This window comes from Nanorana parkeri, unplaced genomic scaffold, assembly GCF_000935625.1.
Source record: "Nanorana parkeri isolate BGI_ZX_2015 unplaced genomic scaffold, ASM93562v1 scaffold2648, whole genome shotgun sequence".
NCBI lineage: Eukaryota > Metazoa > Chordata > Amphibia > Anura > Dicroglossidae > Nanorana > Nanorana parkeri.
Window position 1 is genome coordinate 18638 of NW_017308916.1, and position 10413 is coordinate 29050.

General features: G+C 47.2%; 1 protein-coding gene across 5 annotated transcripts in view; it reads left to right on the forward strand.

Annotated features, from left to right (window-relative positions):
* Positions 1-10413, forward strand: part of ZMYND8 (zinc finger MYND-type containing 8) — a 106425-nt gene that overhangs the window by 13160 nt on the left and 82852 nt on the right. For 4 of the 5 annotated variants that reach the window (XM_018573966.1, XM_018573965.1, XM_018573968.1 and 1 more), the window contains one exon: positions 822-892. In XM_018573966.1, the coding sequence (XP_018429468.1) occupies positions 822-892 (71 nt within the window). Of the gene's footprint in view, positions 1-77; positions 137-821; positions 893-10413 lie in introns of those variants that run through there. The other variant, XM_018573967.1, reaches the window with a different exon arrangement.

A 10413-nucleotide genomic window follows, 5' to 3' on the forward strand; every position in this document is an offset into this window, starting at 1 on the left:
CTTGTCCAAGAAAAAAAAAGCACCCCTCCCCCATCAATCTTACCTTATTGAGAGAGTCTGAGGCTGCTGCAGCTCTGGCATCGCAGAGGTTATTACAATTCTATGTATCCATATTGGCTCTGTACATGACTAAGATGTAAGGGACTCTCTCTCTCTATCTCTCCATAAACTGTGAATGATCTCAGAAAGAAATGCCTAGTGCTCTGAAGAATCAGCTGTGTAGAGAGGAGAGGATGTTTGGTATCATTTTCAGAGGTGTCTTGAAGATGCTCAGGGGGTGACAAGGGAGTTTATTGGTTTATTAAAGCTGATTTTCTTTTTTTTTTTGTAATCTCTTCAGCTTGCTGTAGCCCTGCTCCACGCAGACGTCCTTCCTTTGCAGAGTCCTGTGGGTTAGAGCCCTGGCTTCTGAATACTGACACTGGAACCACAAAGTGCTGTTTATCTGCCACATTGATAGCCCTCCACTAATGCCTGTGCGTAGAGTGTGACTTGTTTTCTCCTCTTCCCTCTCCCTGGAGTCGTTTTCCCCCATCCGTATGCTGAAACATTTGACTTATGACTTAATGCAGGAATGGACTGACCCGTGTTGTTTTATGATCATAGAGGGCGATTTATGGGTGTTGTTATACTTCTCAGAGAGAGCAGGGTTAAAACTAGAGCCATCACCTGCATTGTCTTCATCTATCATTGTGGGAGATTGACACTGGTGAGAGATGCAAGGCTTGCAGGGGGATGTTCTGGGCTCTACATTTTGGGGCTCGTGTATGTTGTGTGTGTGTGGTGTCTTACCTGCCCCCCCTTTTCTTTTCTGTCTACAGTTTAGCAGAGGAAGAAGTGAAGACTGAGCAGGAGGTGGTGGAGGGCATGGATGTCACAACTCGATCTAAAGGTGAGGACCTTTTTCTTTTTATGGTCTCTTCTAAGTGTCAAGATTGCTATCTGTGTACGGCTTGTTATGTATGTGTTATATTTGGTTTACTAGACTTGGGCTTTGCACAGTTAGCTGCTTTGCTGATCTGTATACCACAGCATGCACACACATGTAGGATGGGGTCAGGGTTGCTCCTCTGGGATCCAAAGGGGGGGGATGTTTTGTTTTTCCTTTACCAAACTCACACTGCTTGGTAAACCTCTGTTGGCCACCCCTTTCTCCAAAATATCTCACAGGAGAGGTGGAAAAAAATTGGAACTGTTGCCGGTAGAAACTGTCGGGCTTTCTTTCACTGTAAGGATGTAAGAAGGATTTCTAGTGGCTGAGTGAATTATCCCCACTTATAGCAGAGGAGTGTCGAATGCAAATGAGTTTTTTACCTTCCAGAGTATTGAGGTAACCTTCATGTGTATGCGTGTCAGTGATGCTAATTACCCTAACTTAAAGGAATCCTTAATTGGGAGAGGGGGCAAGCTGCCATCGCTGACCCCCCTGTAAAGGTAATTTGCTGACTGTAATGCTTATTTTAAGATGTCAGTACTATGACTTGCTGACCTGGAACAGGCATCATCCAGAGTTGTGAAATAGTACATGCTTGTTCCATGTTAGCCCAGTTAGAGGTAGGATGTAGCACAGCATGCCCATACATGTGAAGGTTAGGCCATTCCACTCAGGCTGTCCATACATGTGAAGGTTAGGCCATTCCACTCCAGCTGTCCATACATGTGAAGGTTAGGCCATTCCACTCAGGCTGTCCATACATGTGAAGGTTAGGCCATTCCACTCAGGTTGCCCATACATGTGAAGGTTAGGCCATTCCACTCAGGTTGTCCATACATGTGAAGGTTAGGCCATTCCACTCCAGCTGTCCATACATGTGAAGGTTAGGCCATTCCACTCAGGTTGTCCATACATGTGAAGGTTAGGCCATTCCACTCAGGTTTCCCATACATGTGAAGGTTAGGCCATTCCACTTACGTTGCCCATACATGTGCTCATTGAACCCCTGGAGACTCCTCTTCATCTGTGGATGGGCAGCCTGACCTGCAAGAGATTTGTGTGTCCATGGTGGGCATTTGCTAACCATTGATATACCTCATGGGACATTGGAAGCATCGTTTAAGAGACCCTCACTGTGCAGCTGCTTCTCTCAAACATCTGCGTCTACCATGGTCATTCACAAGTTCATGCTGAAATGGGAGGCCTGAGTGCTGAACTAGTATCGGGGGCCTTTAAAAACCCACATTCCTTTAGAAACTGCATCATTGTTTATGGTTGGGCCTAGTGGCAGAGAAAGGCATCTGCATGGGAGTACCTCAGTACCGAAATGTAGTGCCGTAGTCTGACATCCTTGGGTGTCCTATGTATGTTAAACATTACCTTCACTTCTGCCTTGGCCTATGGAGTTTTATAGGTTGATAGCTCTTTGTCTGCCTTCATGGTGTTCCATTCAGTTGTTTCCATTCAGGCGGGGAAATCTTCTAACAAATGTACAACTGAGACAAAGGGAAGATGTCTCAGTTGTTTGAGGCATTCATAATCATTTCTGCACAGTGATCACTGACCTCCTGACTTGCACCTAAAGCTCCAAAACTCATTTTCTTGCTGTATATCGAAGAGTGTTAATTTTCCACTCTCTTAATTGAAGTCCATTGAAGTGCCATCATCCCCCAAAGAGGTTCCTGTACTTAACCTTGAGCGTTGGGAACAGCGCATCGCTCGGATGTAAATGGGCACAATAGAATGACATGGAAATCTGAGTGCGATCAGTTGTACTAAGTAGAGCCAATAGGCTACCACTTGCCTGGCTTTCTAACAGACCCTCTGTCTTCAATATTTGGAGTCAAAGTATGCAAAAAATGGCTTGTTCTGGGTCTGTGAGCGTATTGAAGACAATGGGTTAGCAGAATAGCCACTTGCATTTCCGAAGGAGCCCACCAATGGAAGCCTCAATGTTCTTCTAAAAAAAAAACGGTTTACCTTGATGGTGCTCTCTCTTAAAGGGGACAACTCAGTCTGTTTATGAAGAGCACCAGTGAAAAGATGGCCACTTGTATTTCCGAAGGAGCCCACCAATGGAAGCCTCCATGTTCTTCTAAAAAAAAAAAAGGTTTACCTTGATGGTGCTCTCTCTTAAAGGGGACAACTCAGTCTGTTTATGAAGAGCACCAGTGAAAAGATGGCAATGCCACCCACAACGAGGTTGGTTTGGGGACCTCCATCTGTGTACCTGAAAGCAGGAGCCTACATTTCATATACACTGAGCTTCCACCTTCAACTTTAAAAGGCAGGAATGCGATGCGAGGTGGGAATTCTGTTGGTGCTGGATAGCGATTGTATAGGACGAGGTGGAGATTGGGGTAGCCTGATAAGGGAATCATCACCTTGTTTAGGCCTATATGATGTGCAGCCCAGGAAGGTTCGTGTGGGCTTATACAGTTGTGTCTTCCTGTGTGTTACCACATGAAACTTTCAGAAGCAGTATGTACACTCTCAAGCTAAATAAAGACATGTGATTGCGTGCCTTTCTCCTGGCATGTCCTCCGAGCACATGTGCTGTCCTGTGTGTTCCTGAAGCTTAGTAATACACCAAGAATGTATTAATCTCAGTCTACAGAGAGTAGTGGGCCTCTCGGCTCTCAAAATGTTGGCAAGAAAAACCCACAGGATTTTAAAGCAGCACTGCAATATAATGGTCAGAATCGGAAAGGGTAAAAGCAGATGGTGGGCATTAACAAGTCTGTAAACCACCAGCTTCCTGCTCTGCTTCCCCTTCTGAACACCTTGGGATGTCCAGAACCTGGGGGGGCTCTGTTATGCAAATAGTTACCAATTTCTGTGGTCACAAGCTTTGGGGCCCTTCTGCTTCATAGTTAGTAGTATTGGCTCATCACTGTCATGTGTTCCCTCAATAGACAATTGTAAGGCTTTTAAGACTGGAGGGTGTAAGGCCAGCAACCATGGAGGTTGGTTGTTGTCTCAGAGTGCCCCCGGCTTTATAGCTTCTCGGAGGACTCTACAGGGGATTGAAAGGGGGGGGGCTCTGTTATGCAAATAGTTACCAATTTCTGTGGTCACAAGCTTTGGGGCCCTTCTGCTTCATAGTTAGTATTGGCTCATCACTGTCATGTGTTCCCTCAATAGACAATTGTAAGGCTTTTAAGACTGGAGGGTGTAAGGCCAACAACTATGGAGGTTGGTTGTTGTCTCAGAGTGCCCCCGGCTTTATAGCTTCTCGGAGGACTCTACAGGGGATTGAAGTAGACATGCCAGCACCTGGAGGTACACACTATACAAAGTAGGTGTGGGTATTTAATGTCATGAATGGCCAAAGGTTTGCTTTAAACTGGTTGTTGTGGGGGCAGTAGACCCTTTCAATGAAATCCACATAATTTATTAACTAAGCCCAAGTTCTTGTCATCAGAAAGGTAGAAAAATGGTCAGTAGCAGATTATGTTCTACTTCAAAGATGGTCATGTTGGAGAATGTGATAGTAGAGTATGTTCTACCTTATGGATGGTCATGTTGGAGAATGTGATAGTAGAGTATGTTCTACCTTATGGATGGTCATGTTGGAGAATGTGATAGTAGAGTATGTTCTACCTTATGGATGGTCATGTTGGAGAATGTGTGATATCCCGGTGGTGGGTGCCATCAGAAGGTTGGGAGCAGAGTATTTTCGAACTTATGAACGGTCATGTTGGAGCTGTGATATTCTGATGGTGGTTGTATTCAGAAAGGTAGAGAGAAGCAGAGTATGTTCTACCTTTTTGGAGGGTCATGTTGGAGGGTGTGATATATTAGTGGTGGGTACCATCAGAAAGGTAGAGAGGTCAGGAGCAGAGGTTTTTTTTCTACTTTTCGGAGGTCTTCAAAAAGGGTTTGTTTTATTGATGCAAATCCATCTTGTCATTTTGCCACTCAGGGTCCCTTAATCAAACATGTGTTGGAGGATGTGATTATATTTGTGGTGGGTGCCATCGGAAAGGTAGAGGGAAGGCCAGGAGCAGAGTATCTCCTACCTTTATGGAAGGTTTTGGAGCATGTGATATATCTGTGGAGGATGCCATCAGAAGGGTAGAGAGAAGGTCAGGAACAGAGTGTTTTTTTACCTTATGGAGGGTCATGTTGGAGGATGTGATATATCGGTGGTGGTGTGCCATCAGAGAGGTAGAGGGAAGACCAGGAGCAGAATATCTCCTTCCTTATGGAGGGCCATGTTGGAGGATGTGATATATTGGTGGTGGTGGTGGTGTGCCATCAGGGAGGTAGAGGGAAGATCAGGAGCGGAGCATTTTCTACCTTATGAAGGGTCATGTTGGAGGTGTGATATATCTGTGGAGGATGCCATCAGAAAGGTAGAGGGAAGACCAGGAGCGGAGTATTTTCTACCTTAAGGAGGGTCATGTTGGAGCTGTGATATTTCGGTGGTGGCGTGCCATCAGAAAGGTAGAGGGAAGACCAGGAGCAGAGTATTTTCTACCTTATGGAGGGCCATGTTGGAGGTGTGATATTTCGGGGGTCGGTGTAATCCGAAGGATAGAAGGAAAGCCAGGACTCAATGCGCCCCCCTACCTTTGGTGAATGGCAGGCCTGCAGGCTGCATACAAAACAAGCTGCGGCTTCCCCGCTGTACATTTAGCCCCGCTTGCCCAAAGCAAATTAGGAGATAGGAATTCCACACCCCTGCTGCCCCTCTCCTCCCTGCTGCCCCTCTCCTCCCTGCTGCCCCAAAGCCGAGCCTCGGTTGGCCTTGTGGGAAATCCGGCCCTGTGTGCAGTCACACTCCGGGCAGATAGGGCTGTGCTTACAGGCAGAGCTTTGTAAATGTCAGGACTGAATGGACAGAAGTACAAATCCTTTTGGCAGATGAGCCAGTTGCCATATTAGTATGTAGCGGATGGCGATTTATTGCTGTGGTATAAATACACTGGGGCACATGTGTGAGTCGGTGAATGATTCACCTAGTATCTGTCACCAGATGACCAACCAATCTTTCACCTTTCCTTTTATAAATAACATTCACTGCGTCGGCATTTTCCATTCCTCGGTGAGAAGTTCAGATCTCAGTCATGGATTCCGGTTGGGGGTGGTGAGCCGCCGCGATCGCTTGCGTCGCGCACGTTGGCTGCACATTCACCGCCCTACGAGTGTGTATTCTAGCCTCCCTGAATTGAATCTGTTCCCTCCCGCTCACCCTAGAACCTGCAGGTCACATGGAAGCAAGTGTGCGGAGATGCTCGCAGACAACAAAGACTTGTTTTTACGTCTTTGGGAGCTGGACTGCAAGGGATGATGGGATTTCTTGGCCAGCAAATGGAAAATGCAAATGGCTACGGCTCTTTTTAACACCGTCTAGCCCGGGGCTTTGGGGGGGTCCAGCTTCTGATTGAAGAAAGCTTCCTATACGCTCATGGAGATTTGCCCCCTTTTTTTTTCTTGCTTTCCCTTCACTTTGTTCTTTTTGTAGCAGTTACCATAATGTAGAGTTACATGCCAGGTATCGGTTGTCTAGCTTTGGCCGGTGGGGTCCTGCCCTGTGTGTGGTAGTTGGTATTAATAGTAACAATAATATTGCAGGGCTCACATTTCGCTCTCGGTCCAGAGGCATTGAACAGCTCTGTAAATAAGAGTTTATATCGGCCTTTCTCCACCTTTTTACCCCATGAGAACCCCTAATATAATGTTCAGGCCTCAGTGAGAAGAATGCTCCTTACATTGGGGGTCAGTGAGAAGAATGCTCCTTACATTGGGGGTCAGTGAGAAGAATGCTCCTTACATTGGGGGTCAGTGAGAAGAATGCTCCTTACATTGGGGGTCAGTGAGAAGAATGCTCCTTACATTGGGGGTCAGTGAGAAGAATGCTCCTTACATTGGGGGTCAGTGAGAAGAATGCTCCTTACATTGGGGGTCAGTGAGAAGAATGCTCCTTACATTGGGGGTCAGTGAGAAGAATGCTCCTTACATTGGGGGTCAGTGAGAAGAATGCTCCTTACATTGGGGGTCAGTGAGAAGAATGCTCCTTACATTGGGGGTCAGTGAGAAGAATGCTCCTTACATTGGGGGTCAGTGAGAAGAATGCTCCTTACATTGGGGGTCAGTGAGAAGAATGCTCCTTACATTGGGGGTCAGTGAGAAGAATGCTCCTTACATTGGGGGTCAGTGAGAAGAATGCTCCTTACATTGGGGGTCAGTGAGAAGAATGCTCCTTACATTGGGGGTCAGTGAGAAGAATGCTCCTTACATTGGGGGTCAGTGAGAAGAATGCTCCTTACATTGGGGGTCAGTGAGAAGAATGCTCCTTACATTGGGGGTCAGTGAGAAGAATGCTCCTTACATTGGGGGTCAGTGAGAAGAATGCTCCTTACATTGGGGGTCAGTGAGAAGAATGCTCCTTACATTGGGGGTCAGTGAGAAGAATGCTCCTTACATTGGGGGTCAGTGAGAAGAATGCTCCTTACATTGGGGGTCAGTGAGAAGAATGCTCCTTACATTGGGGGTCAGTGAGAAGAATGCTCCTTACATTGGGGGTCAGTGAGAAGAATGCTCCTTACATTGGGGGTCAGTGAGAAGAATGCTCCTTACATTGGGGGTCAGTGAGAAGAATGCTCCTTACATTGGGGGTCAGTGAGAAGAATGCTCCTTACATTGGGGGTCAGTGAGAAGAATGCTCCTTACATTGGGGGTCAGTGAGAAGAATGCTCCTTACATTGGGGGTCAGTGAGAAGAATGCTCCTTACATTGGGGGTCAGTGAGAAGAATGCTCCTTACATTGGGGGTCAGTGAGAAGAATGCTCCTTACATTGGGGGTCAGTGAGAAGAATGCTCCTTACATTGGGGGTCAGTGAGAAGAATGCTCCTTACATTGGGGGTCAGTGAGAAGAATGCTCCTTACATTGGGGGTCAGTGAGAAGAATGCTCCTTACATTGGGGGTCAGTGAGAAGAATGCTCCTTACATTGGGGGTCAGTGAGAAGAATGCTCCTTACATTGGGGGTCAGTGAGAAGAATGCTCCTTACATTGGGGGTCAGTGAGAAGAATGCTCCTTACATTGGGGGTCAGTGAGAAGAATGCTCCTTACATTGGGGGTCAGTGAGAAGAATGCTCCTTACATTGGGGGTCAGTGAGAAGAATGCTCCTTACATTGGGGGTCAGTGAGAAGAATGCTCCTTACATTGGGGGTCAGTGAGAAGAATGCTCCTTACATTGGGGGTCAGTGAGAAGAATGCTCCTTACATTGGGGGTCAGTGAGAAGAATGCTCCTTACATTGGGGGTCAGTGAGAAGAATGCTCCTTACATTGGGGGTCAGTGAGAAGAATGCTCCTTACATTGGGGGTCAGTGAGAAGAATGCTCCTTACATTGGGGGTCAGTGAGAAGAATGCTCCTTACATTGGGGGTCAGTGAGAAGAATGCTCCTTACATTGGGGGTCAGTGAGAAGAATGCTCCTTACATTGGGGGTCAGTGAGAAGAATGCTCCTTACATTGGGGGTCAGTGAGAAGAATGCTCCTTACATTGGGGGTCAGTGAGAAGAATGCTCCTTACATTGGGGGTCAGTGAGAAGAATGCTCCTTACATTGGGGGTCAGTGAGAAGAATGCTCCTTACATTGGGGGTCAGTGAGAAGAATGCTCCTTACATTGGGGGTCAGTGAGAAGAATGCTCCTTACATTGGGGGTCAGTGAGAAGAATGCTCCTTACATTGGGGGTCAGTGAGAAGAATGCTCCTTACATTGGGGGTCAGTGAGAAGAATGCTCCTTACATTGGGGGTCAGTGAGAAGAATGCTCCTTACATTGGGGGTCAGTGAGAAGAATGCTCCTTACATTGGGGGTCAGTGAGAAGAATGCTCCTTACATTGGGGGTCAGTGAGAAGAATGCTCCTTACATTGGGGGTCAGTGAGAAGAATGCTCCTTACATTGGGGGTCAGTGAGAAGAATGCTCCTTACATTGGGGGTCAGTGAGAAGAATGCTCCTTACATTGGGGGTCAGTGAGAAGAATGCTCCTTACATTGGGGGTCAGTGAGAAGAATGCTCCTTACATTGGGGGTCAGTGAGAAGAATGCTCCTTACATTGGGGGTCAGTGAGAAGAATGCTCCTTACATTGGGGGTCAGTGAGAAGAATGCTCCTTACATTGGGGGTCAGTGAGAAGAATGCTCCTTACATTGGGGGTCAGTGAGAAGAATGCTCCTTACATTGGGGGTCAGTGAGAAGAATGCTCCTTACATTGGGGGTCAGTGAGAAGAATGCTCCTTACATTGGGGGTCAGTGAGAAGAATGCTCCTTACATTGGGGGTCAGTGAGAAGAATGCTCCTTACATTGGGGGTCAGTGAGAAGAATGCTCCTTACATTGGGGGTCAGTGAGAAGAATGCTCCTTACATTGGGGGTCAGTGAGAAGAATGCTCCTTACATTGGGGGTCAGTGAGAAGAATGCTCCTTACATTGGGGGTCAGTGAGAAGAATGCTCCTTACATTGGGGGTCAGTGAGAAGAATGCTCCTTACATTGGGGGTCAGTGAGAAGAATGCTCCTTACATTGGGGGTCAGTGAGAAGAATGCTCCTTACATTGGGGGTCAGTGAGAAGAATGCTCCTTACATTGGGGGTCAGTGAGAAGAATGCTCCTTACATTGGGGGTCAGTGAGAAGAATGCTCCTTACATTGGGGGTCAGTGAGAAGAATGCTCCTTACATTGGGGGTCAGTGAGAAGAATGCTCCTTACATTGGGGGTCAGTGAGAAGAATGCTCCTTACATTGGGGGTCAGTGAGAAGAATGCTCCTTACATTGGGGGTCAGTGAGAAGAATGCTCCTTACATTGGGGGTCAGTGAGAAGAATGCTCCTTACATTGGGGGTCAGTGAGAAGAATGCTCCTTACATTGGGGGTCAGTGAGAAGAATGCTCCTTACATTGGGGGTCAGTGAGAAGAATGCTCCTTACATTGGGGGTCAGTGAGAAGAATGCTCCTTACATTGGGGGTCAGTGGGAAGAATGCTCCTTACATTGGTGGTCAGTGGGAAGAATGTCACTTACTAGGAACCCCTAGTAACCTGTGGAGGAACCCTGGCCTGGAATGGCCGGTGAATGTGCTTAGGAGAACAATAAGCATACACAGGCTTTATAAGTCATCACCTTCTGCGGTCTTGGACACACAATGTGCATTGAGATGAAGAACTCCCTACACTCGGGCCCTTACCAAAGCAACGGTTCCATTTTGCACAGCGCAGGGGGAACAATGTGGCCTGCAGCATTAAAAGACCACCTACCGCTGAGGCTTCCTTGACTAAAGCAAGCCCCTCCGGCCTTCACCAGGGTCAGCACGGCAGGGGTATGGTCCAAATGCCACACTGGCACAGGGTGTAGGACTATATGCAGCCTAAAGAGTGTGGAATTCCCTCCCAGAACCCTTTACTGCCTCCGGCAATGCCGACGTTTGCCCAGGACTGTGCTATTGGAAGTGGTTGCATGTGTGAGATCA